This window comes from Miscanthus floridulus, chromosome 8 (assembly GCF_019320115.1).
Source record: "Miscanthus floridulus cultivar M001 chromosome 8, ASM1932011v1, whole genome shotgun sequence".
Taxonomy (NCBI): Eukaryota; Viridiplantae; Streptophyta; class Magnoliopsida; order Poales; family Poaceae; genus Miscanthus; species Miscanthus floridulus.
Window position 1 is genome coordinate 177,938,184 of NC_089587.1, and position 23,332 is coordinate 177,961,515.

Below are 23,332 nucleotides of genomic sequence, written 5' to 3' on the forward strand. Positions count from 1 at the left end.
GGAGGTTCTGGTGGACCGCCCGCTCCTGGGGTTTGACGGGCTCGAGAACGCCGCGCAGAAGCATTACCACAGTGGCGATGTTCTTGCTAGCCCAAGCAAACTGTGGGGGATCGTTTCCCTCGTCCATGATGTCACGCTGGACCTGGCGGGCGTGACCTCGGGCGCCGCTCGCTGGGTTATGCACATGGAGCGCAACGTGCTGCACCGAGCATGCCGATGTAGGTGGCGGCTGGTTCTACCACCGTTGTCGTAGCTCCTCGACGTGCTCTTATGCAAGCGCGAGGGCCCCCGCATGAGGGTCCGAAGGGGTGTGAGTCTACAAGGACCCCGCTACCACCGACTGCTATCTCAGAGCGTCCACCATAGTGCACTCCTAGACAGACGGTGGCTAGGTGCCACGTCGCTGATGCTGGAGCCGTCGCTCTCAATCTCATCATCTATGAGTTTGTAGAAACAGGTGGGAGCATAGCTCACCATCCCCATGAATTCAGGTGTGTGAGGAGGCGGCGTCAGCATTTTTTGGAGCCCTTGGGCGTACGCGTCCACAGGGGATGCGAGGCCGTAGGGGAACCGGTCGTATGTTGGCTGCGGTGCGGACAACGATGTCCCTCTAGATAATTGGCGGAAGATAGTAAATAATGAGTAAATAACAGTATGTACATTACTCACAGCGGGGTTTGAACAGAGCGTTTGCTCGGAATGAAGTGCAAGCGCCTTGTTGTTGAAGTCGTCGTGTGTCCCAGAGCCGATGGAGGGCGCCCCTCCGATGGGCGTCGGAACGAGTCATATCCCGGAGCCAATGGAGTACGCCGAGCCAGTCGGCGACGAAGTTTAGGCTTTTGAAGAGGAAGGCCTGGGACGGCTCGAAGATGTGTGGAACCCATATCCCAACAGGTGGGAGTGTGGGAAACTCCAGCGAGCCGAAGCAAGTCGTATCGCTTGAGCCCGCCACGGCAATGATGGCGGAACAGTGGGCCATCCGATGACCAAAAGTGTGAACCTACAGCGTCTTCCCCACGGACAGCGCCAACTATTGGTGTAGAAAGTGACCAACACGTAATTATTTGTAGTTTCGCTGTACGTTGTGATCGGAGGTGGCCTAGCACTCAATGACACAGGGTTTATACTGGTTCAGGCAATGTGTCCTACGTCTAGTTTAAGTCGGTCGGTGACTTTATTCCTGAGCCCAGGTGCTCGAAGTTTGCTATGGGGTTACAAATGGAAGGAAGAAAGATAGGGGGTACAAGAGGTCCGGTCGGACTCTGGTCTGAAGAGCCAAGAGTGACGGGAGCTCCGCTATGTGCTAAGTGTTCGAGCGTGTGCTCAAGGTTCGAACCTGGTGGTTCTGTTGTTGTGTGTTGAATCGATGTAAGTGAACTGATCGATCGCCCCCTTTTGGGAGAGAGCGCATCCCCTTTTATAGATGAAGGGGATGGCCTTACAAGTGAGAGAGGGAGAGTGCATATGCTGCCAAGTCTTGTTGCCCATGCCGTCGGGTACGAGAGGATTGTAGGCGCCCATAACACTGTCGATGTCAGATGCATGTGGGAGGTTGCGTCGTCTTCTTCTGGTATGACAGACGTCGGTGTCTACCATACTGTTGATGCCCAGAGGTATGCAGGGGGTTTTACCATGTTCGCCTGGTATGGTAAATGCCAGCGCCCACAACACTGTTGATGCCCATAGGTATGTGGGGGAGCCTTACCGTGTTTGTCTTGTATGGGAGTTGATGGCGCCCACAATACTGTAGGAAAATATCGGCGCCCACAACACTGCTTGGGTTCTAACATGCCAGGAAGGTTGCAGGGTACTGTCCTGCAGATGTACAGGGACGGTCCTCGGTATTGCGGTTGACTTGAGTTCCCTGCCTTACTTTCTCCGTCCGTTTCCTGGTCCTTGCCGAGCGGGCGTCCCCGGTCGGTTGGTCCCAGTCGGCTCTGATTGCGCCAGTTGGAGAAGAGCTGTAAGCAGGGGTTCGGCGCATCTCCAGTCAGAGACGCGTGTCGGTGTCTGAAGTGGTGTTTGGCCAGGCCTTCCGGTCGGAGAGGCCATCCAGAGGCGGGCTGGAGTTGCAAGCGAGCGTTGTTCCTCCTTCGAGAGGCCTTCCGGTCAGAGAGGCGGTCCGGAGTCGGAAGCGGCGTCGTTCCGCCTCGGCCAAGCCTTCCTGTCGGAGATTGGATCGCCCTCCTGGCCTGTCGTGGCTTTTCAACAAAGGCTTGGCCCAGCAGACAATGTTGCGAACAACGCACAACTCCAGCCCGCCTCTCTGACCAAGAGGGACCCCGGGTTTATGAACCCGACATTATTCGACGATGAATATATAACATGAGAACTATAGACACTAGTATAGTGCCCGTGCTAACGCCACAACTTTATTTTAGGGATACACATGAAGATAACCAAACTACGGTGGTACTTCGTCACATAAATAGAGTATATCAATACAATTAAGAGAGATTCCAATTCATTGCATCATTTTCAGTATATTATAGAAATTTGTCCTATACATACGCCATTCAGATAATATGTATTATACAGCTAAATTTAACAAAAAAAAACAACAGAAACATTTAGCCAGCTATAAAACATAAATTCTCAATTCTAGCTACCGCTATCGATCTACCAATGTTGTCTTGCTTCAGGTGATGCCCAAACATCAAAAACATTCGACTGACCTTTTGGACCTGCAATGGCTATATACTCTATCAGTACTATAGATTATTGAAAACGGAATGAAGTTGAATTAAGAACGACAAGCTTAGAAGCTTAGACAAATGAACACTCAAATCGCCATCATCAGCACAAGCTCGATGTGGTAGTGCACACACCCACTCCCAAAGGCAGCTATATCTCCAGTCGTGAACCAACTCTTGCTTGCACATTTTTTCCGTCACACGGGGGAATACTTGTTCACCATGAGAAACAACCTACACAGACAAAAATTGCGAGCCTATGACTTCTGTTCCATAGATTAACTGAAATCAAGAAACCACACTTTTTGAGAACTTGAAAGCCAAATTATAAGCAACACAACTTGAGAGAGAACTCATACCCAAAGAAACTGCTGTAGATCGAGATGCATTTTTTGGGAATCTCCTGCCATCCAGCAAAAGTTTCCTCAGAAAGTGACCACCTGCATCAAGCACAATCTTCTCATAAATAAAGAAAGCCAAGCCATCTGAAATGGTCTACTTTGGAAACTCTACTGACATTAGGATCATGATTCATGACATTGCAGGAATACAGGTAACAGAGTCATCCTCAAAGTTACATTCAGCACCTGCATTCAACAAATTAAAACTGTCTGGATTTGTCGTTCTAATGCAAATCAACAATCGCACCTATTTGACAAAGACATCTATCTCACAAAAGCATACCAACCCCACCCTCCTAACAAACCTTGCAAGTCTTTTTTATGATAAAACTTCGTATGCAATCAACAGTCAAATTATCTAACACCACTGATTAGGACCACAGGAATCCTAGTTAGAATGCATTGGTCTAATTCTAGCACATTGATCTGAGTTCATGCAGCAAGAGGTCAGCATTTTCGTCGTCACCAACCAATCAAAGAAGAGTAGGTTAGCAGCAAGCGAATACTTTTATCCAGGATTTCCATATGATTAATGAATGGGAGCTTTACACAGCAAGAAAGCGATCTCCGACCGGTGCATTATATACTGGTAGAGACTCATTCGTGGAGGTATTCGAGACCTTGTACGGTACAATCTCCAAGAAAGGGTAGTACGTGCACCCTCTTTATGGATTTCAGGATTTGTGAAACTGACTGGATTTGGAAGAACAGTTACTATACCCTCTTCAGCCGAACAGAACTAAGCTAGCAGTACAGTCCCATTAACTAATGCCACACTACAAATCAACAGAAGAAATTCCAATCAATTAAGAACTGAATGATATGTGTGTAGCACAAAGTAAAGATTTGTTTCAATATTTATTTAGCTATCAAAATTGTCATCTGCACATATGTTCAGGTTTCATACAATTTTTTGTATTGCATAAAAAATTGAACTGATTAGCTGAAAAAACCAAGATGATTGGCCTAAACAAAACACAATCTGCTGCAACTAAACAAAGAAGATACCATGCCTCATACAATTTTTTAGGAAATTTCCATTCAGTGATCCCTCCCCTCTCATGAGCTAGCCGCATACCATGCCTATGGCCATGAGCAAGGTCATTCCCGATTTCCCGTAACAAGCAGCAGTGAGCACCCCTTGGCTTCAGACAAGGAAAGAGCTTAATAGGGCTAGAGCATTGCAAAACCAGATCATTGTTATGTGCCACTCCTAGCTGAATACAAAAAAGAAGGAAAAGGACTTCCCTGACAATTGCTCTAGCACCCTGAGAATTCATTTTCCTAGTTCGGGTCTGGACCTGAAAATAAAGAAGTTTAATTACATGTTAAAGTAGCATAAGCAAGTCGCTACAAATAATGGATAACACTATTCAGCTCTGGTAAAGTGGTAATAATAAAATAAAATGAAAATACTGGACGGGCATGCCAGAGTTTATACCTTTCCAGGTCCTTGACCTTGCTTTGATAAACTCTCAACTTCAGTGTCATACTTCATGACCTGAAGCATTCTAGTTTTTCCTCCAAAAATAAACCATGTGCAAACTCATGAAGAATAATCCCAAGCTAGTATAATTTAGAGATATGGAGACAAAAAAATCCGAATGAAATATGAAAGAATATTAATGAACCAAATAAAACAATAGGTTAATCTGAATTGAAGAAATACATACCAATTGTAAATGGCCCTGACCAGTATCAATGAATTTGACAAAATTTAACATTTCAGAGTTGCATTGGTTTGTGGTTCTTATTTGCAGTGGAGTAAAGTATCAATCTATAAATAGTTGTAAGCAGAGCAAAAAAACACAAACAAATCATGAGACACAGGGTGCTCACGTATCAAGAAGTATGATAAAAATTCAGACATTTTACTTGGGGTCAGAACCACTGCTAACACAGAGCTGTCAATAGAATGTATGCAAGATCCCAAGCTGATTTAATATGCAAAACACACTGCCTATCTCCCAGATCTAATGAATTTCGCCCCCCATCCTGAGAACTGATTCAACTGAATGAGCACGTGCATGGATAGAAATGAGCAAACAGTCCCTACACTGCTTCCAGGAATTTTAGTGGGGGAAGGGAGAAAGGAAGGACCTTGTGCTGCTTCCGGGAGAGGAACTACGTTGCGGAGATGGGCTGCGCCCTTGCCGTGGTCGCGGGCTTGCTGGCAGCGTGCTGTGGTGGGGGATTACACTCGGCTTCCGCTCCCACGGGTCCTGGTCCCGCGCGGCGCGAGAGAAATGCGACGAAGACGATGGCAACGAAGAAGAAGGCGGCGGCGGCAACTATCCACTGGAGATAGTCCACCTTCTCGAACAGCAGGAAACGCGCGAGCCTGGATCTCGCCCGCAGAGCTGAGCCGCTGACGGCCGGCGACTGGCAGCCCCGCGCTCGCGGCCCTGCAGCCCGGTCCGGCGGCCGACGGCCCCATGCGGCCCCTGCGGTTGGCCCCGCGCCGGCTCCTCGCTGGGGCCAGGCGTGGCCAAGCGCGGCTTCCGAGCCCCTGCGGCCGGCGATCCAGCATGCACGGCCGGCGGCTACCGCTCGTGCGGTGTTGCGATGCCGACCTGGAAGAGAGAAGAGGATGATGGGGAGAAGAGGGATCGGCATCAGCACGACGGGGTAACCGAAATCAACGCGAGCCTGCAGCGCATGCGCGTGGGAGGTCGGCGGGAGGGCGACTGAGGGCAGACACACTGAATCTGAGCCGTCGGATTTGGACGAGTAATGAGAGAGAATGATTAAGAGATGATCTGGTGCATTTATTTTGATGGTGTTATATTTTCTGACTGTATTTATAGGTGTGGATGTAGCATGAGTCATGACTATGGAGCAGGCATTTGTTGTGTGGCTATAGATTTATTCTAACTGGTATATTATAGGGTATGGTAGATAGATATGTGAGAGCTATATTCAGGTTATTTGAAGATGAATATATAACTTTGTCGAAGTGGTTCGAAGATTGACGGCAACATCAACGGTGATGTCGACATAGAGCTTGTCGTGCTAATAACATGTTTTGCTAGAGGTTAGGACATTTCTCTCTCTGTCTCTTGTGATTAATATAGTAGATAAAAGTAGAACACATAGACACAAGAAATATAGATACTATTCTTTATTCCTCTAAATATTAATGATTACAACATAGAGCTCACACGTGTATATATATATATATAGTCCTACCAAAATGTAAAAGTACGGTAAGAGTCACGTACATACGAACTAGATTAAGATTCCTCCTCTTTGCTGAAGGATAGAGTCCGTATGTATTTATTACAACAGAGAGTACAGTACGTAATCCACGTAGAGTAGATATTATGCATACGGACGGACATATATGGATAGGGGATATCCAGCGAGCCGAGAATCCGCATTTTTGTTTTTCTACTCCGCTGCGTAGGCAGACGGCAGCAGCCTGGGTGCTGGGCGGACCATCAACGGCACGGCGCGCTGCAGGGTGAGCCCGTACGCCTCCTCCATGTCCAGCTTGTCCGCGGTCATGCCGTCGGCGAGGTCCCAGTCCAGGGCGTGCACGAGCGTGGCTGTCATGAGCGTGACCATGCGCAGGCCCCAGCTGAGGCCCGCGCAGATCCTCCGGCCGGCGCCGAACGGGATGAGCTCGAAGTCGCTCCCTTTGACGTCGACGCCCGCGTGCGAGCCGCCCGGCAGGAAGCGGTCGGGGCGGAACTGGAGCGGCTCGGGCCACGCCTCCGGGTCGCGGGCGATCGCCCACACGTTCACCAGCAGCGTGGTGCCCGCGGGGATGCGGAACCCGTCCACCTCGCACTCCTCGGCGGCCACGCGGGGCAGCGACAGCGGCGTGGACGGGTGCAGCCGGAACGTCTCCTTGATCACCGCCGTCAGGTACGTGAGGCGCGGGAGGTCCGACTCGGACACCAGGCGGTCGCGGCCGACGACGGCGTCCAGCTCCTGCTGGGCCTTCTTGAGCATGTCCGGGTGCCGGATCAGCTCGGCCAGCGCCCACTCCACCGTGCTGGACGTGGTGTCCGTCCCCGCCGTGAAGAGGTTCTGTTGTCACGATGTGTCGACACAAAGTACATGCATCCATGTGAAAACAAGAGAGGAATATCATACTCCAAACTCCAAGCCTGTGTTTGGTTTGATGACAAGAATAGATAGGATATGGTCATCCATGGATTTCGAAATATGAATATCCATGTATGTTTGGTTGGATGGATTGGACGAGCTATTTTTCTGTTTGTTGGATGAATAAGATTGCATAGGATGAGAATACTTAACTAATTATATCTATTATTTAAAAATAATAACAACTAATTATATCCTAATAAATATGCACAGACACTAATCTTGTCATTATAATAACTAATTAAAAATAAAATATGTTAATTAGCACTATACTACTCTAATTGTCACACAAAACATGTGCTAATCAACATATGGATATCCCCCTCCGTTAAATTTTTTAGGGTCAGAATATCCACCATGTATCCAGAATATTTCATGTTGTAGATATCTAAATTTAGCTTGCTTATCCCGCCAAAACACCCTGGATCCTCAACTGGACCAACTCCAACACGTCGGGATCCATTTTTGCAATAAAAGTATACAGCATGTCGCAGTCACTGCCGGCAGTCCGGTCCATTCGAGTTCGAGAGCAGTAATTGTGTGCACGGGAAAAGGAGAAACTTACGAGGAGGAGTGCTTTGATGTGAGTCTCGTTGATCCTGCTGTCCTCACCGTCAGCGATCGGCTGCTGCTCCCGCATCCTGGCCAGCAGCACGCTGAGCAGGTCCTTGCCTTCCCCGGCGGCCTTCCGCTCCCTGATGATCCCGTTCATCATGTCGTCGTACCTGCGGTGCAGCCGCTTCATCTTGCCGACCACGCCCTGCGGGTCGAGCCACGCCAGCGCCGGAACGAAGTCGCCGACGTTGAAGACCCCGGCGAGCTGCATCAGCTCCACCACCATATCCTTGAACTCCCTGGCTTCCTCCCCTCCGTCGACCGCGAACACGCGCCGCCCCACCGTCGCCCGGGACAGCGTGTTGGTCGCACAGACGTTGGCCACCTGGCCCAGCACCACGGGGGCGTGCTGGTGCCGGGCGAGCTCCCTCACCATGAGCGCCACCTCGCCCTCCCTGACGCCGCGCAGGTCGTCCAGGGCCTTGGCGGAGAAGAGGTGGAGCGCGCACAGCTTCCGCAGCGCGCGCCACCGGGAGCCGTAGGGCGCGAACGCCAGATCCTGGTAGTTGTACGCCACGTGCTCGGCTCCGGAGTTTGGAGGGCGGTTGCTGAAGTTGGCATCCTGGGCGCGCAGGAACTGCGCCGCCACCCGCGCCGACGCGGCCACCACCACCTCGGCGCTGCCGAAGCGCAGCCGGAACAGTGGGCCGTACTTCCGTGCCAGCGCGCACATGGTGTGGTGCGGATGAGAGCCCACCTGCGGCAGGTTGCCCAGCACCGGCCAGCCCCGGGGACCGGGCGGCAGCGGCCGCTTCCCCTTCCCGTGCGCACCGCGGCGGAGCAGGACGCACCATACCACGACGGACACGGCCAGGGAGCCCAGCAGCAGCGGCAGCGGCACGTCCATGGTTTGACTTGCTCGGTTCACGGGAGGCGCGCTTGGCGTTGGACTGAGCGTCGAGCGTGCGGTTAGCGAGGGAGTGGCTCATCTATATATACAGATGCCACTTGCATGGCGTGCTTCAGCTAACAATCTGCCTGCCTGCCTGCCTGCCGTTCAGTTCCTACCTACTCGCGCCGCGATTGGGGAGCTCGGAGGAGCACTGTACCTTTTTTTTTTACTGGGCAATGCTACGGTGCATTTTTGAGGTAATACCTCGAACAAATATGAGCCTTTGATTTTCTGTATGGCTAACAGAACCGGTTATTTTCGGAGCCTTTAGATGCTTTAACTCTCCAACGGTAAGACATTCAAACGTCTTCAACCTGTTCGTTTCGGCTGGAAGGATCGTGAATTATTATTGCTGGCTGATTTAACGTGAGAGAAAAATATTATTCTAACTTATAATCCACGATCGTATACGACAAAGCAAACATACTGCTTGTTATTTGAAACGACATCGTGAGACATCCACTCGTCGCGATTCGCACCCCTGCTGCGATTCAAGAGCCCGGTCTCGGCGACCTCACGCCACGCAGCTCATGATACCTGGCGGATGATCACGTGGCCCATGTAAATTTAAAGTAGGTAATAAGAGATCTAAATTCAGTCTAGTACCTATACGGGAGAACTTGGGTTGTCTGAGAGACACAACTCAAATATGGGCATCATCTTTCCTCAAAACCTATTTGTAGAAATGATTTTTTTTAATCTTATTATTGAAAAAGATACCGAATATGTATTGAATCTTTTAACTGTAGTACAACCTAAAAGATAAATGAATCATGTATTTTAGGTGTTGTGACGGAGATAGCCTAAACGACGCCGTCGTCCGTCAGGCCGGGGCCATTCGCCAGAAAGCGACGCGGGAGGTTGACGGCCGGACGGGCCCGACCTGTCACCGTCGCCTGGCCTGGCCAGAAGCAGGCATGGTCCATGTTCAGGTCTCCAGGAGCATCTACACCGACGATAATGCCGAGTCCTAGGCAGCTAGCTAGCGAAGCGACCCAAGGAAGCAGAGCCGCAGAGGATACCCGCCGGCAAGAATGACGACAGTGACGGAATACACAGAGAATCTGATTTTCTGAATTTGTGAACAATTTGATATATATTTATCTACTATTTACAATGCATAGAAATAATCTATAATTTTTTCTGAAATTTTGGTATATAATCTCTGAGATTTGCAATCCATAGAAATAATTTGTAAATTTTTGTGAACAATTTGACATATATTAGTATTATCCTCAAATTACATCACTCTGTCCAACACATTACATTAAAAAAATCGGTGTAAATATAGTAATAAAGCGGCGTAAATATAGCTATAAGACAAAGTAACTGCATAGGGCAAAAATCTAGTTGTTGGGAGAGACTAAAACAATCCGTGGTTGGCTAAACAGACTCTTGATTTTTTTTGATTTTTTAATATTAAATTAATTCATTTAGAAAATAAAAGATATTGTCGAATCCTCAAGTCACGGAGACTGAAACTGCACAAATCCATTCTGGCGGGCGTTCACCGGATTTCAGGCCAGCGAACGATGCGACCGGCAAGGCTGCAGGCGCCAGCACAGTATCCAAATGCCCTAACGTCACTTAAAAAAAGTAATATATTTATGTTAAAATGCTATAACTTCTGAACGGTGTATTTATTTTTAATTCCGTCTGCACCGCTGTGTTCTACACGGCGAGGCGAATAAAATCCCACTTGCTTATTTTTTGAATAATATTTTTCTAGTAACAATTTATGTATATTAACTTATAACTTATAACTTACAACTTATTTACACAAATTGTATATAATAACTTAGGTACACAAGTTTTGTTTGGTAACTTTTGTACATAAGTTTTATTTTATAAGTTTTGTGTTTCTAAATTTTGGCATAAGTTATAAGTTAATTTGTTCCTTTGTGTGTTAATAACTTTTGTGTTTGCAAGTTTTGGCTCAAGTTATAAGTTAATTTGTTCCATTGTGTTTAATAACTCTTTATAAATAAGTTGCATTTTCATAACTCTTGAGTTTTTAATTTTTTCATGTAAGTTATATGTTATAAGTCAGTATATATAAATTGCTACGGGAAAAAAATTCTTCGAAATACATGCAAGTGTAGTCTAATTTTGTTCGTCTCATCGTGTAGAACACACTGGTGCAGACAGAATAAAAAACGGATACACCGTTTTAAAGTTATAACAATTTGAATTAAATGTTTTGCTTTTTTTTTGCCATCGTCAGCGCTAACGTCAGCATGCAGGGGATGAGCCCGTGCGCAGCCGAGAACCCAAAAGATAATAGCTCGACGGTTTCTGCGGCTGATATGACTGATCAGCCGGCAGATGTTATTTTATTATGAGAGAAAAATATTATACCATGATTAATAAGCTGTTGAAGCGAATATGATCATTAAGCACACCCGTGCCGTACAAATCAGAAAAAAGATGAAATTATTTTTTTCCTAAAAAAGAAACTTAAGCATGTCAGAAATTTGATCGCTGCGTTCAATTCCAATGAATGTTCGTCATTTAGTTTGGTCGCAGAAACTAGCAGCTGCCCCTTCCTTTTCCGTGGTCCGTCATGTATTCCACCCACACGCTAGTCACTAAATCTCATACACATGCAAATCAGGTACTTGTCACGTTGGCACACATGCAAATCACATCCATGCAAATTTAAGTGTATTAATTCACACGTAAAATTACATGTTAACCAAAATATATCGTCCAAAGTCCCAAAATAAAAAAGTTTTACTATATCTGTCAGATCACGCATGTATTGATCAAATTAGAAAAATAATTTTTTATATCTAAAATTTCCCTAATTTATCCTACTTTACGAAATAAAAATCAAATAAATATATATGTCACATATTACCTCATGTGAGGTAATAGGTGATCATAATCGTGTGATCAAAATAAATAACCGGCTCACAGTGATTTAAGGTATAGGGGAAAACCCCCTTATTTATTTATTTTTCTTGGTAGGCTTCGATTTCCTTAGCTGGTGTGTGAAATTTTCGTATTTTGATCTCTTTTGAAAACAATTTCTAGAAAAATACCAACGCCAAAACAATTTCTAAAAATAGACCATTTTTAGGTGTCTTAGCACATGACGCCGAGATATGAGGCTCGGCGTCGTGTCACGCCACGCCGAGGCTCTGCCACGTCACGGACGACCGGGGTCGTCGTCGCCACGTTGGCGCGTGGGTCCGAGACGTCGGCGTCCTGTCAGCCGACGCCAAGTGCCCAAAATCGGCGCGGTCGGACAGAGCGCCGAGCTCTGGCCCCATCCGGAGCGCGGCCCAGGCGGCCCAACAGAGGACGGTGGCCCAGAAGCTCGGCGTTGGGTCACTTAACGCCGAGCCTCCAGACCTCGGCGTGATCCGACTCAACGCCGAGGTCTGCACCCTTTAGGCCGCGCCGAGGCCCCTTCTTCTTCTTCCCTCCCTTCCTCCATTCCCCCACGGCCCCCAAATCCCCCACGGCCCCCACGAAACTCTAACCTCCAAAATCGACCCCCGGTGCCCGGATCTCGTCTCCCGAAGCTTCCTCGAGGTAATGGTCCCTGCCCTCCTCCATTCTATCCGCGTAGATGTGCTTACATTGTCCCTAATCATTTGGAATCATGGTTGTTTGGTGATTTGGTATATTTGTGTATGCATTTGCAAAATGTATGGCTTAGGATGATTGAGTGCATTGTTGTTTAACTGTTATATGTGATGAACATGTTAGGTTAGTTTGGTTTCTAGTTATTTTGGTCATTAGGGTTATTTGTTTATTATAGGTGTCATTAGGGTTAGTTATTTGTTGGTCATTAGGGTTACTATGTATTTTATTAATTTGTTGGTCATTACATTTCAATTTGTTATGACCAAGACGTTTTCTTCGTAACGTTAGGATGCCAAGACGTGGTAAAGCTCGTATTCCAAGGTAATCCCAATGTTTATTCATTATCTGTGCAACAAATAGAAAACCCTAGGTTTAGGTTTGGTTCTCCGTTAATATGACTAAATTCTTTCAATTGTAGCTATGGTCGCCAAAGGGCAAATCCCTACGACCTAAAGCCTCTGCCTGAAGGTGTTCCTCGACCAATGTGCTTTTGTGGTGATCCTTGCAAGGTAGACATCTCTGAAGATGAGGAAACATATAGGCAGAGGTTCTGGATGTGTCCCAATTATGCATGGGAACCTACAAAGCAACAACGCCGTGCATCGTTTGTGAGGAATTTTTATTTTGTTAATTAATTTTCTTGTGATATTAAGTATTGCTTATTTATTTATTTTGTAACAATTTGTTTTTCTTGCAGACCGTTCCACCACTGTGTGACTTTGAGCAGTGGATTGACACTGAGATCAAGGAGTCGGACAAGCAGCGTCTAGAAGGCCTGAAGGAGTGGGATGCGGAGGTTAAGGAGAGGTTTGAGCAGAGACGCAGACTGGAGGCTATAGAAAAGGAGCATAAGGAAGAGGAGGAAAGGAGGCGTGTTGCTGCGTACCGGGCGGAGAGGGAGAAGAAGATTGAGCGTGTGCGCCGAGCGAAGGCAGCGATGGAGGAGAATCCCGATGCCGAGAGGAAGGGAAAGTGGCCTCGTTGCACTCAGTAGGTATTTGGTTCATTCACGAGCGATGTCGTGTAGCCCTGGACTTTTTTTACTATGTTGTAATGCACTCTGCTTTTATTTCAGATGAACTTATTCCCTGGAATTTTTTTATTATGTTGTAATGCACTATGATTTTATTTCAGATGGTCTTATGCCATGTACTTCGTTAACTATCCGAAGACTGTAGTGGTACTGTTTGTATAACTGAAAAGACTACTTGTGTTGTTGCAGTCACTGAAAAGGCTACAAGTACTGTTGCAGTCACTGAAAGGGGTACTAGTCTATTTGAAAACTCACTGAAAAGCCTAGATTCGTTTACTGTTGTATCTGTAGACGCAATGAATTAATATCAGAGTGATGTACTGCATTAAGATGTAGTGACAAAACACAGGTGTAGCCTTTTCAGATGAAATGACCAGTCATGGTTGTAGGCTTTTCAGATGAAGCATCTAGCCTTTTCAGATTCAATAAATGAGTAGGCACACATGTTTTTTGTCACGTAGCATTCATGGTGAACCTGCCTTCATATCTATATATAGTGCTCCATGTCTTGCTCCACATCCACACAACTTGTTTTCTGGTTTAGTTTTAGCAAATGTCGAGCGGAGGTTCCTCGAGTGGAAAGGGTTTAGGTGGAGGGAGAGGAAAGGGGGTGAGGAAGGGACCTCCGATTGTGTGGGAGGGTTCTCTGGGTCCTGATTCTTTTGAAGAAGCAATAGAGGAATTTCCTTTGGAGAGGAAGAGTGACTTCACCCGTGAGAGACCTCTTAGATCATACGATAAGCGCATTGAAGATTGGCCAAAATGCCGCCACGGTTTGGATTGCGTTGTGCAGATGTACAACGACTGTGACGGTGGAGGCCGTCGTTTCTTCAGATGCCCGCGAGGATTTGTATTGCCTTTGAACTCTCTCCTTTTTAAGATTTGCATGTAGTTTCTAGTAGTACTTATTGGTAGATGGGTTTTCAGGATTCAAGCTGTCCAGATAACTGTGGCTTCACTAGATGGGTCGACCCTCCTCCTATCTATCCCCATCAACAGTACATCACATATCTACAGGGACGCATCTTTGACCTAGAGTATGGCCCTGGAAGTGGTAACAGGGACAAGTCGGACGACGACAACAGCAATGATGCAGAGGAGGCACTATGCAATAATCCGTACTGCGAGTGCACGAACCATAAGAAGGATGGACCTCCTTCTCCACCGCCACCGCCACCGCCACCACCACCGCCTCCGTCAACTGGATCATACTATGGGGAAGGCGCAACTCAGTTCAATATGTGGGAGCATTATTAGGACCAACATTTGTTAGTCAATCCGAATGTGGAATGCTTGTATGAGTTGTTCTTTTCAATCTCGTAAGGCATGCTAGGTTTAGTTTGCAACATGCCATTGTTAGTTTTTATTTGAGTGTGTTCCCTTTGTAATGTCTGTATCACTTGTTTCTTTCAATCCCCTAAGACATGCTAGGTTTAGTTTGCGACATGCCATTGTTACTTTTGATGTGAGTGTAATCGTTGTGCCTCCGCTATTTCATAAATTGCAGTTTACCTACCTCTAAGTTTCATGTACTATGGTTGATTCCCAAACTGAATAAAAAGATTTGAGTCTCCCTAAAAATAGGGGATTGAAATCGAACCAACAATCGGTTTTTCCTGCAGGAACAAATATACAAACATAAATATAACTTGTCTACTCTTATTAGTATAACTCGTGTTAGTCGAATAGAAATCGTTGAGAAAGATTTTTCATTTGAATCATGCAAATAGGATCGCAACATATACCAAATGGATTGGGTCGGCGTTTACATGTTGAGCTGAGGCTCCCCTAGGGTTTGGGGTGTGTGAGGTGGGCTGAGCCTCGGCGTTGAGTCGACCCACGCCGACCCTAGGGTTTGGCGGCCGTGTGTGAGGTGGGCTGAGGCTCGGCGTTTAGTCGTCCCACGCCGACCCTAGGGTTTGGCTCGGCTTTCTGCGAGTTGGGCTGAGGCTCGGCGTCGAGGCGGCCCACGCCAACCCTAGGGTTTGAAACGGCCGTGGCCCGGTTTGGGCCGAACCTCGGCGCTTAGTCATAACGCGCCGAGCTTGGGCACCTCGGCGCTTCGATGCAAGGGTTTCCAGGAAGCACCAGGGGTCGGCGTGAAATGACTAAACGCCGAGCTTGGGCACCTCGGCGCTTCGGTGAATTGCTTTCCAGTACGTACCAGGGGTCGGCGTCAAATGACTAAACGCCAAGCCCCTGGGTTCACCAATATATCATCTCTTCTTTGCGTGCTTCGTCCCCTTTGCGTCCCCTTCGCTAGCTCCCCGACTCTCCTAACATGTCACCGTGGATCTTCTTTGCGTGCTTCGTCCCCTTTGCGTCCCCTTCGCTAGCTCCCCGACTCTCCTAACATGTCACCGTGGATCTTCTTTGCGTGCTTCGTCCCCTTTGCGTCCCCTTCGCTAGCTCCCCTAGGATGGGGACGATGACACCCCTTCTTCCTTGTGAGTTGCGACGGAGGCCCTTAATAGCTGGAAACATGAAACATGGCGACGTTCCACACATTCACATAACACATGACCACACCGACAGACACATTCATTCAACATCCGTACATACAAAGGTCCAACACATTAAGCATCCAACATAGTCCAACACATTCAACATCCAACATAGTCCATACATATGTTTCATCAATCAACAAACATAGTCCAAAACATAGTACAAGGTCCAATGCATACATAGTCCATGCACAAAATAAAGCATATGAAGTCTTTGGATCTTTTATCGCTCCTTCTACCTTAACGTGGACGGCGAGCGTAACGCTTTCCCCTCCCAAACGGATAGGTACCTGGAGTGTACCTGTCCACTGGTCTGAGCGTCCTATGTGGACGTCCAGAACCGGAGGGGCCTTGAGTTCCTTGGGGTGCATCTCCAAGCTGGGACATGCCAATCTCATCGTACTCATGATCATACTCTCCCTGTCCTTCATCAACTTCATCATCATAATGACCATGTCCTTGACCACCCTCTGTAGTAGTTGTTGCACCATGTGAAGAAGAAGTCATGCCACCATGTGCACCATGTGAAGATGAAGTCCCTCCAACATGTGCAGTAGAAGGTCCAGCACCAAGCTGTTGTGGGACTGCCACATCCGGGGAACGTCTACATCCAAGGCGTGCAGCTACCTTTCATAGGCGATGCATGGCACGCTGCATTTTGAAAGCACTATTAGTAAGTGGGGTTGGTCGCAAAACTATATAAAGATGTAACATCAACTGAATGAGAGAAGACTACCTGAATGTGTTGTCGTAACATGGAGGCCTCATCAGGATCGCCCACAGGAATCATCAATGCCCTTCCTTGGTCGGCCACTGTCCTCATTATCTCCATGCTCTATGCAACAAAAACAATAATTTATGTCTCTATCACAGTAAAGACCTCAGAGATTGAAATAGTTGTATCACTTACAGCTCTGGCTAACGCAGGGGCGATCTCAACTTGCCTGCCTTCTCGGGTAGCTTGGTCATATGGGTTGTTGCCCTCATCCTCGCTCGCAATGTCAGCAATGTCTTGCTCCGTCCAAGCGGGCCTCAATTGAAGCCTTGTTCGTTGACCAAACCAAACAAGGTAATCATGGAATGCCTTGTCACGATGGACGGCGTGGATGCCCATGTTGTTCTGCTCCATCAACATCCACTCATCAATGTAGCGATGGTGCTCCAGCTGCCAGTTGGTGATCTTCTTATTTTTTTGTCTGTTGAACCTGCAAATTTTACACCAAATCGGCAATATGAAGGCCTACTCAATGATTCTTTCATGTGAAATGAACAAAATATTGTATGTTACGTACTTGTGGAGCTGCCAACCGGTGGAGAAATCATCGGGCGGAGAAGGCTGCAGCCTACCAAACTGCCGTGCTACACGGTGAGGGAGATGGTACTCAACTGCATAGAAACAAATAAGGGGGGTCCTCATCGTCCAGACATCCTCGTCTGCCATGCACAAGTCGCTCAAGTTGAGATCCGTTACTTGCCTCCGCCGATATGGGCTCCATTGAACCTGTACACAACGTCGTCATCAACTAGTCGACGCTCAATTTGTGCACTTATCCTCGATTAGGGCAAAAGGGTGGGAAACTTACATGCTGTGGCAAAAGGGTGTCCAGCTCGTTGGTGAAGCTGATGTATGCGTGGCGTGACACGTGGTATGTTCCATGGGCTCGCTCGTAGAGGTGTGCCACGGTAGGGGCGACAACTGCGTCTCCTTGAGGAAACCAAGGTTGTGGGGGATCAAGCTGATGCGGTCTCCCAACTGGAAGCCTCTCCCACATCCAAATCTGCAAAAAAAGAGTGGAAACATGAATGTTAATCACTTTTGTTAAGAAAATACATTGAATTGTAGTGGTAACTTGTACAACTTTGCTTTATTACCTGCAACAGTGTGATGCAGCCTGACATTGTAGCGTGCGAGCCTCCAGGACGGCGGCAAGCCTCGCAAAGCTGACGGTACAGGAAGGCAAGTATAGCCGAGCCCCAACTCCTATTGCCGGCATCCTCCCAGTTCAAAAGGCACGGAATGTACATCCAGGACGCCGTGTCTCCAGTGCCGTCAGGGAAGAGAACCGTACCTAACATGTGGAGGACATAGGCCCGACAGTAGTATGTCACGGTCTCGGCGTCTACGTTGGGTGGGCACTCCCGAAACTGCTGACGAAGCCACCTCAGGGACACCCCACTGCTGCGCCGTTTCTTGCCAGCCTCAACTGCCGCTAGGGGCCGTCCCAAGAAGTGCTCAACCCGCTGCTGCCATCCTTCAGACTCCGTGTCTCCTGTCACTGGGAATCCTCGGATTTTGACTCCAAGGATCATGGCAACATCCTCGAGAGTGACCGTCATCTCCCCGCATGGTAGGTGAAAGCTGTGTGTCTCCGGACGCCACCGATCTATCAACGTCGTCAATGCCGCTGGGTTGAAAGGTGGCGTGCCTCGACGACAAACACGAGCAACGGTAGCAAGGTTCGCCACCTTTAGGAGGGGCGTGTACCTCTCGTCGTAGACCATGGTCGTAGAGGCCTCATGTGTCATTGGCCTCAGCACATTCAAAACCTGCAAAAAAAACAAGCATGAAAAAGTATTAGTGCATGTCACTTTATAAAGAGCATGGACTATAGAGCAAAACATGAACAATGCAGTGTTTTCATACGAATTGTTGAATATACCTCTCCGTTCTCGATCCTCCGAGCCCGGTGGTGCTCATCGAACCTTGGATCAAGAAGGGGGAACCGATCCATCCTGCAACATAAGCAATGACAAACCATTAGTGTAAGTTAAAGCATGTGTATGTGGTACGAAGTAACATAAAAATAAAAAAAACAAAAGTAAACCAATGTACCATTACACAAAGCAATTCTAGTAGCTAGCTTGATGGATACCTGTTGTCTAAGTAGTTCAGGACATTTTCTCTTATTGTGGCCCGGCTTATGGCAACCAGAGCAACGGCTCTTTTGGGTGTCCTCTACAAAATGTCTCCCAACCTTACTCGTGGTTGATCTACCTTTCGTGGCTCGGTCCATGTCCATCCTGAACCGCTTCCGCCGCCTAGGTCCTCTACTCTTCCAGAGTAAACCAAGATCAGCCACATACTTGGGGCCATCATAAGTAGGCCATTGACTCTCGTCAAGATATGGCTCGAACTTAGGATTCCAGGTGCTCATTAGGTTCCTCAAAGAGAACTCCGCGGCCATACGGGGAGGGACCTCAGGGTCAACACGTCTAAGGCGACAAGCTGTAATCATGTGGGAGCAAGGCCTATGGTATATGATCGGTTTTCCACACGTACACTTGTTCTCATTGATCACTACTTTATGTTTTCGAGCACCACGGTCTTCACCACCAATGTTAGTTCCGCCACCCTCTAGAATCTCATATCCATGGTTGATCGGATCGAAACATGAACCCTTCTGTCGTTTAGACTTTTTCTTTGAGAAAGCTAGTTCCTGAGATGCTAAAAGTGGCCAAGCTTTGCCTGCTGTCCATAGAGACCTCGCATGCTTCTTCCTCGAAACGAACCAAGAATTCAACTTGTAGAAGGTGAATGAGGCAATAGCAGTCACAGGCAGACCACGACAACCTCTTAGAAGGCTGTTGAACATCTCTGCCATGTTACTAGTCATGAAGCCCCATCTCCAACCACCCGTGTCATATGCAAGTGACCACTTATCCTTGGACGCCATCAACTCGCTCAAGAATTGCCTGCCATCAACATTTGTGGCTAACTTCAGGGCATCTAACTTATCTTTGAATAATTGAACCTCTTGCTGCCTGCAAACCTCCTCAAATAATTTGAAGTTGTCCTTTGTGTGATCACGCCTTATAAGATTCTGAGCAAGGTGTCTGGTGCACCACCGGTGATGTATTTTGCCGTAACCAGGAATCTCTTGTTCTACGGCATTCAGAATGCCAGCATGCCTATCGGATATCACACAAACATCACGTCCCAGACCAATTACCACTTGTCTTACTAGCCTGAGAAACCAACACCAACTATCCGTGTCCTCCTTCCGAACAATCGCAAAGGCCAATGGCACAAGCTGGTCATCTGCATCTGTCCCAATACAAATAAGCATTGTGCCTTCAAATTTCCCTGTAAGAAAGGTCCCATCAATTGAGACGACGGGCCTGCAATGCTTGAATGCTTCGATACTCTGCCCGAACGCCCAAAACGCCCTTCCAAATACCTGGCTACCATTCCTTGTTTCACCCTCCTTAGGTAAATACTCGAAGTGCATCCCAGGATTTACGGCCCTCATTGCGTTCAACATTACAGGGAGGCGCTCATAAGCTTCTTCCCAATTTCCAAATATTATTTCCAGTGCACGCTGCTTTGCCCTCCATGCTTTCCCATACTTGACATAATAATTATACCGTTGGAAGATGATCTCAACCAATGCAGACACCGTAATGGTTGGCATATGCTTCACCACGGGGCATAATTGCCTTGCAATGAACCTAGAATTGAGCTGCAGATGGTTCTCTTCTGCCTCAGCAGTGGCACAAACATGTGGTTGCTTCACTAAGGTAATCTTCCATTTGCCTGCCTTCGTCTTCCTAGCACATACTCTCCAACCACACTGTTCTTCACAAGCAACAGTGTACCTCTTCTCCTTGAATGAATTGATGACCCTAAAAGGTCGGTTGTGTACAATGGAGTACTCTTGCAACCATGATTTCAACTCATCCATGGTAGCAAACAATATGCCCTTCCGTATGATGAGGCAACCGCTAACATCAGGCACAGTTGTATCACTTTGCCCACCATCAGCTACTGCCCTATGACCATGGCTAAGGTCCTCGAAATCACCAACCAGTGGATCTCTCCAAGGCAAGACCCTAGACAATATCTCTATTTCCCTTAAATTCAGACGACCAACAGGGCGATCGTCATCAGAGTCTTCGGCTATCTCCTCTACGAAGGACTCATCATCTCCAGCTATCTCCATGTCAAAATGGTTCGTAGCCCTAGCATCACCAAAGTCTTCTTCACTACTAAGATCATCTTCGTCGCTAAGCTCATCCTCAATAGAAAAGTCTCCGCTAGCATCGTCCAAACCTTCTTCTGCATCAACAATTACATAATCATCATCATCTTCATCACTATCATGATTGCCCTCACCATCGGCAACCGGATTCTCTTCCTCATCTCCACCGTAGCCTAGTTGTGTGACAAGTATTTCTTCTTCAGGCAAAGGACCATAACCTATGTGAGCGGGGGAAGATGGCCATGCTTCGAAGTTATCATTTCCTAAGCCGGACTCCTTACTTACTACTAAATCCAAAGATCGCACTTCTGAGGCCAATACAGCTGCCTTGTAATCATTCCATTCAGACTCGTTTGTAATTTTGAGCAACCGCTTGATCCGAGGACCCTTCGACGACCCAACATCTATGACACCTTCAAACTGAACATGCACGTCTCCTTCATTCCAGCCTAACTTAACCTTCACTCGCTCCACTAACTGGGTCAAAGATGGTGTTTCAGAAAAAATCAACAACTCCTCACACATGTCCAGAAATTCCAAACTATCATCTCTTGTCCTAACAATACGGCCTCCATGATGCAACCTCACTAATTTATCCATCTACATCCATCACACAACAAGTAGTGTAACATATGAATATATTTCAATCCAATAAGTAGAAACTAAAATATATCATTTCATCGTTTTTCAACCCCAACAACATAATCATTTCTACTCATAACAAATTGAAATGTAATGACCAACAAATTAATAAAATACATAGTAACCCTAATGACCAACAAATAACTAACCCTAATGACACCTATAATAAACAAATAACCCTAATGACCAAAATAACTAGAAACCAAACTAACCTAACATGTTCATCACATATAACAGTTAAACAACAATGCACTCAATCATCCTAAGCCATACATTTTGCAAATGCAAACACAAATATACCAAATAACCAAACAACCTTGATTCCAAATGATTAAGGACAATGTAAGCACATCTACGCGGATAGAATGGAGGAGGGGAGGGACCATTACCTCGAGGAACCTTCGGGAGCCGAGATCGTGGCACCGGGGGTCGATTTTGGGGGTTAGGGTTTGGTGGCGGCGCGGGGGTGAAGAGGAAGAGAGGGAGGCCGGCGGTTTCAGAATGAAGGGAGGAAGAAGAAGGGGCCTCGGCGCGGCCTAAAGGGTCCAGACCTCGGCGTTGAGTCGGATCACGCCGAGGTCTGGAGTCTCGGCGTTAAGTGACCCAACGCCGAGCTTCTGGGCCACCGTCCTCTGTTGGGCCGCCTGGGCCGCGCTCCGGATGGGGCCAGAGCTCGGCGCTCTGTCCGACCGCGCCGATGTTGGGCACTTGGCGTCGGCTGACAGGACGCCGACGTCTCGGACCCACGCGCCAACGTGGCGACGACGACCCCGGTCGTCCGTGACGTGGCAGAGCCTCGGCGTGGCGTGACACGACGCCGAGCCTCATATCTCGGCGTCATGTGCTAAGACGCCTAAAAATGGTCTATTTTCAGAAATTGTTTTGGCGTTGGTATTTTTCTAGAAATTGTTTTCAAAAGAGATCAAAATACGAAAATTTCACAGCTGGTGTTTGTGGTTTTATTTGGTGGGGCCGTGGCTTGATGGCTTCTTTTGCAGCCACTTGTCCCAGCTACCCGCACAGGGGCCAGCCGGCCACACGCATGCATTGCATGCATATGCCATGCGCTCATGCCACTTGTTTCATGTGAACCTCCTTCGCTGCGACCACACTTTCTAAGGTACGGACGCCTATAACACAGTGCGTGCAGACACACACAACTTGTACAAGTACAATCGCTCGTATAAATACACATATGTAAATTCTACTCCTATAAGTGCTTTCAAAAGATTAAGCCTGCAAATTTTAAAACTACAAGCGTTGGTATTAAATCGAAGACTTAATCCAGATGGCACCATAAGGCGTTCTGTTTCTGTTGCAGCAATGCATGAAGGGATGAAAACTGATGAAAACCAACGGAAAACACTTTCTCCTACTTCTATTATCGTTATTTTTCACCGGTAGCCAGAGCAGCAACAGAAACAGAACAGGAGCAAAAATAGGAGCGAGATAAATAAACAAGTTAAAAAAAAACGAATAAATACGAGCTATGTGCGCCCGCTCTGTACTGTACATGTGCAACCTTGCTGCCCTCACGCAAACAGTGCAACTGGCAAGGCTGCTGCGGTGCTGCCTGATGGTGCCATGGTCGTGGTTGCCTGCACATCAGTCATCAGATCAGAGACACCGGCAACACGCTGACGACAGGCACACGAAAGCGATGTTGGCTTGGTCGAGTTTGGCTTATAAGCCATGGCTTATCAGATACCATGGAGCCAGAGCGGATCTACAGGGGATTGGAGGGCTCTAGCCCCCTACAGCTGGTGCATCAATGGAAATATGGGGATGATGAGAGAGAAGAAGAGGTGGAGGAAAAAAAGAAAAATGGAGAGAGAGGAAGAAGAAGAGACTAGCCCCCATTCAATT

At 47.4% G+C, this 23,332-nt stretch overlaps 2 protein-coding genes and 2 long non-coding RNA genes across 4 annotated transcripts; all 4 read right to left on the reverse strand.

The window, feature by feature from the left end:
* Positions 1-2,385: 2,385 nt before the first annotated feature.
* On the reverse strand, positions 2,386-5,987 carry LOC136474127 (uncharacterized). The gene is made up of 3 exons (XR_010762846.1): positions 4,536-5,987; positions 3,053-4,395; positions 2,386-2,927 (listed from the first exon to the last, which is right to left on the reverse strand). It is a non-coding gene; the product is annotated as an uncharacterized lncRNA (long non-coding RNA).
* A 213-nt stretch (positions 5,988-6,200) lies between these two features.
* Positions 6,201-8,732, reverse strand: LOC136477613 (flavonoid 3'-monooxygenase CYP75B3-like). The gene is made up of 2 exons (XM_066475825.1): positions 7,773-8,732; positions 6,201-7,129 (listed from the first exon to the last, which is right to left on the reverse strand). Exons 1-2 carry the CDS (start codon positions 8,667-8,669, stop codon positions 6,485-6,487), a joined length of 1,542 nt encoding a protein of 513 aa, XP_066331922.1. The 5' UTR covers positions 8,670-8,732; the 3' UTR covers positions 6,201-6,484.
* Positions 8,733-16,481: 7,749 nt separating this feature from the next.
* LOC136474128 (protein MAIN-LIKE 2-like) lies at positions 16,482-18,223 on the reverse strand. The gene is made up of 6 exons (XM_066471734.1): positions 17,718-18,223; positions 17,429-17,623; positions 17,138-17,231; positions 16,756-17,050; positions 16,582-16,680; positions 16,482-16,496 (listed from the first exon to the last, which is right to left on the reverse strand). The coding sequence occupies exons 1-3, from the start codon at positions 18,180-18,182 to the stop codon at positions 17,205-17,207; spliced, it is 687 nt and encodes a 228-aa protein (XP_066327831.1). The 5' UTR covers positions 18,183-18,223; the 3' UTR covers positions 16,482-16,496; positions 16,582-16,680; positions 16,756-17,050; positions 17,138-17,204.
* Positions 18,224-18,315: 92 nt separating this feature from the next.
* Positions 18,316-22,018, reverse strand: LOC136474129 (uncharacterized). The gene is made up of 3 exons (XR_010762847.1): positions 21,856-22,018; positions 18,506-18,578; positions 18,316-18,392 (listed from the first exon to the last, which is right to left on the reverse strand). It is a non-coding gene; the product is annotated as an uncharacterized lncRNA (long non-coding RNA).
* Positions 22,019-23,332: the final 1,314 nt, after the last annotated feature.

What these genes read in the sequence shown, in the direction of transcription:
- LOC136474128 (XM_066471734.1), bottom strand. Translation starts at nt 18,182, where the DNA reads ATGACGGTCACTCTCGAGGATGTTGCCATGATCCTTGGAGTCAAAATC. An exon ending in GCTGCATCACACTGTTGCAG is followed by an intron (nt 17,624 to 17,717) that starts GTAATAAAGCAA and finishes CTTTTTTTGCAG; the next exon opens with ATTTGGATGTGGGAGAGGCT. An exon ending in ACACCCTTTTGCCACAGCAT is followed by an intron (nt 17,232 to 17,428) that starts GTAAGTTTCCCA and finishes GTTTCTATGCAG; the next exon opens with TTGAGTACCATCTCCCTCAC.
- LOC136477613 (XM_066475825.1), bottom strand. Translation starts at nt 8,669, where the DNA reads ATGGACGTGCCGCTGCCGCTGCTGCTGGGCTCCCTGGCCGTGTCCGTC. An exon ending in ACATCAAAGCACTCCTCCTC is followed by an intron (nt 7,130 to 7,772) that starts GTAAGTTTCTCC and finishes TCGTGACAACAG; the next exon opens with AACCTCTTCACGGCGGGGAC.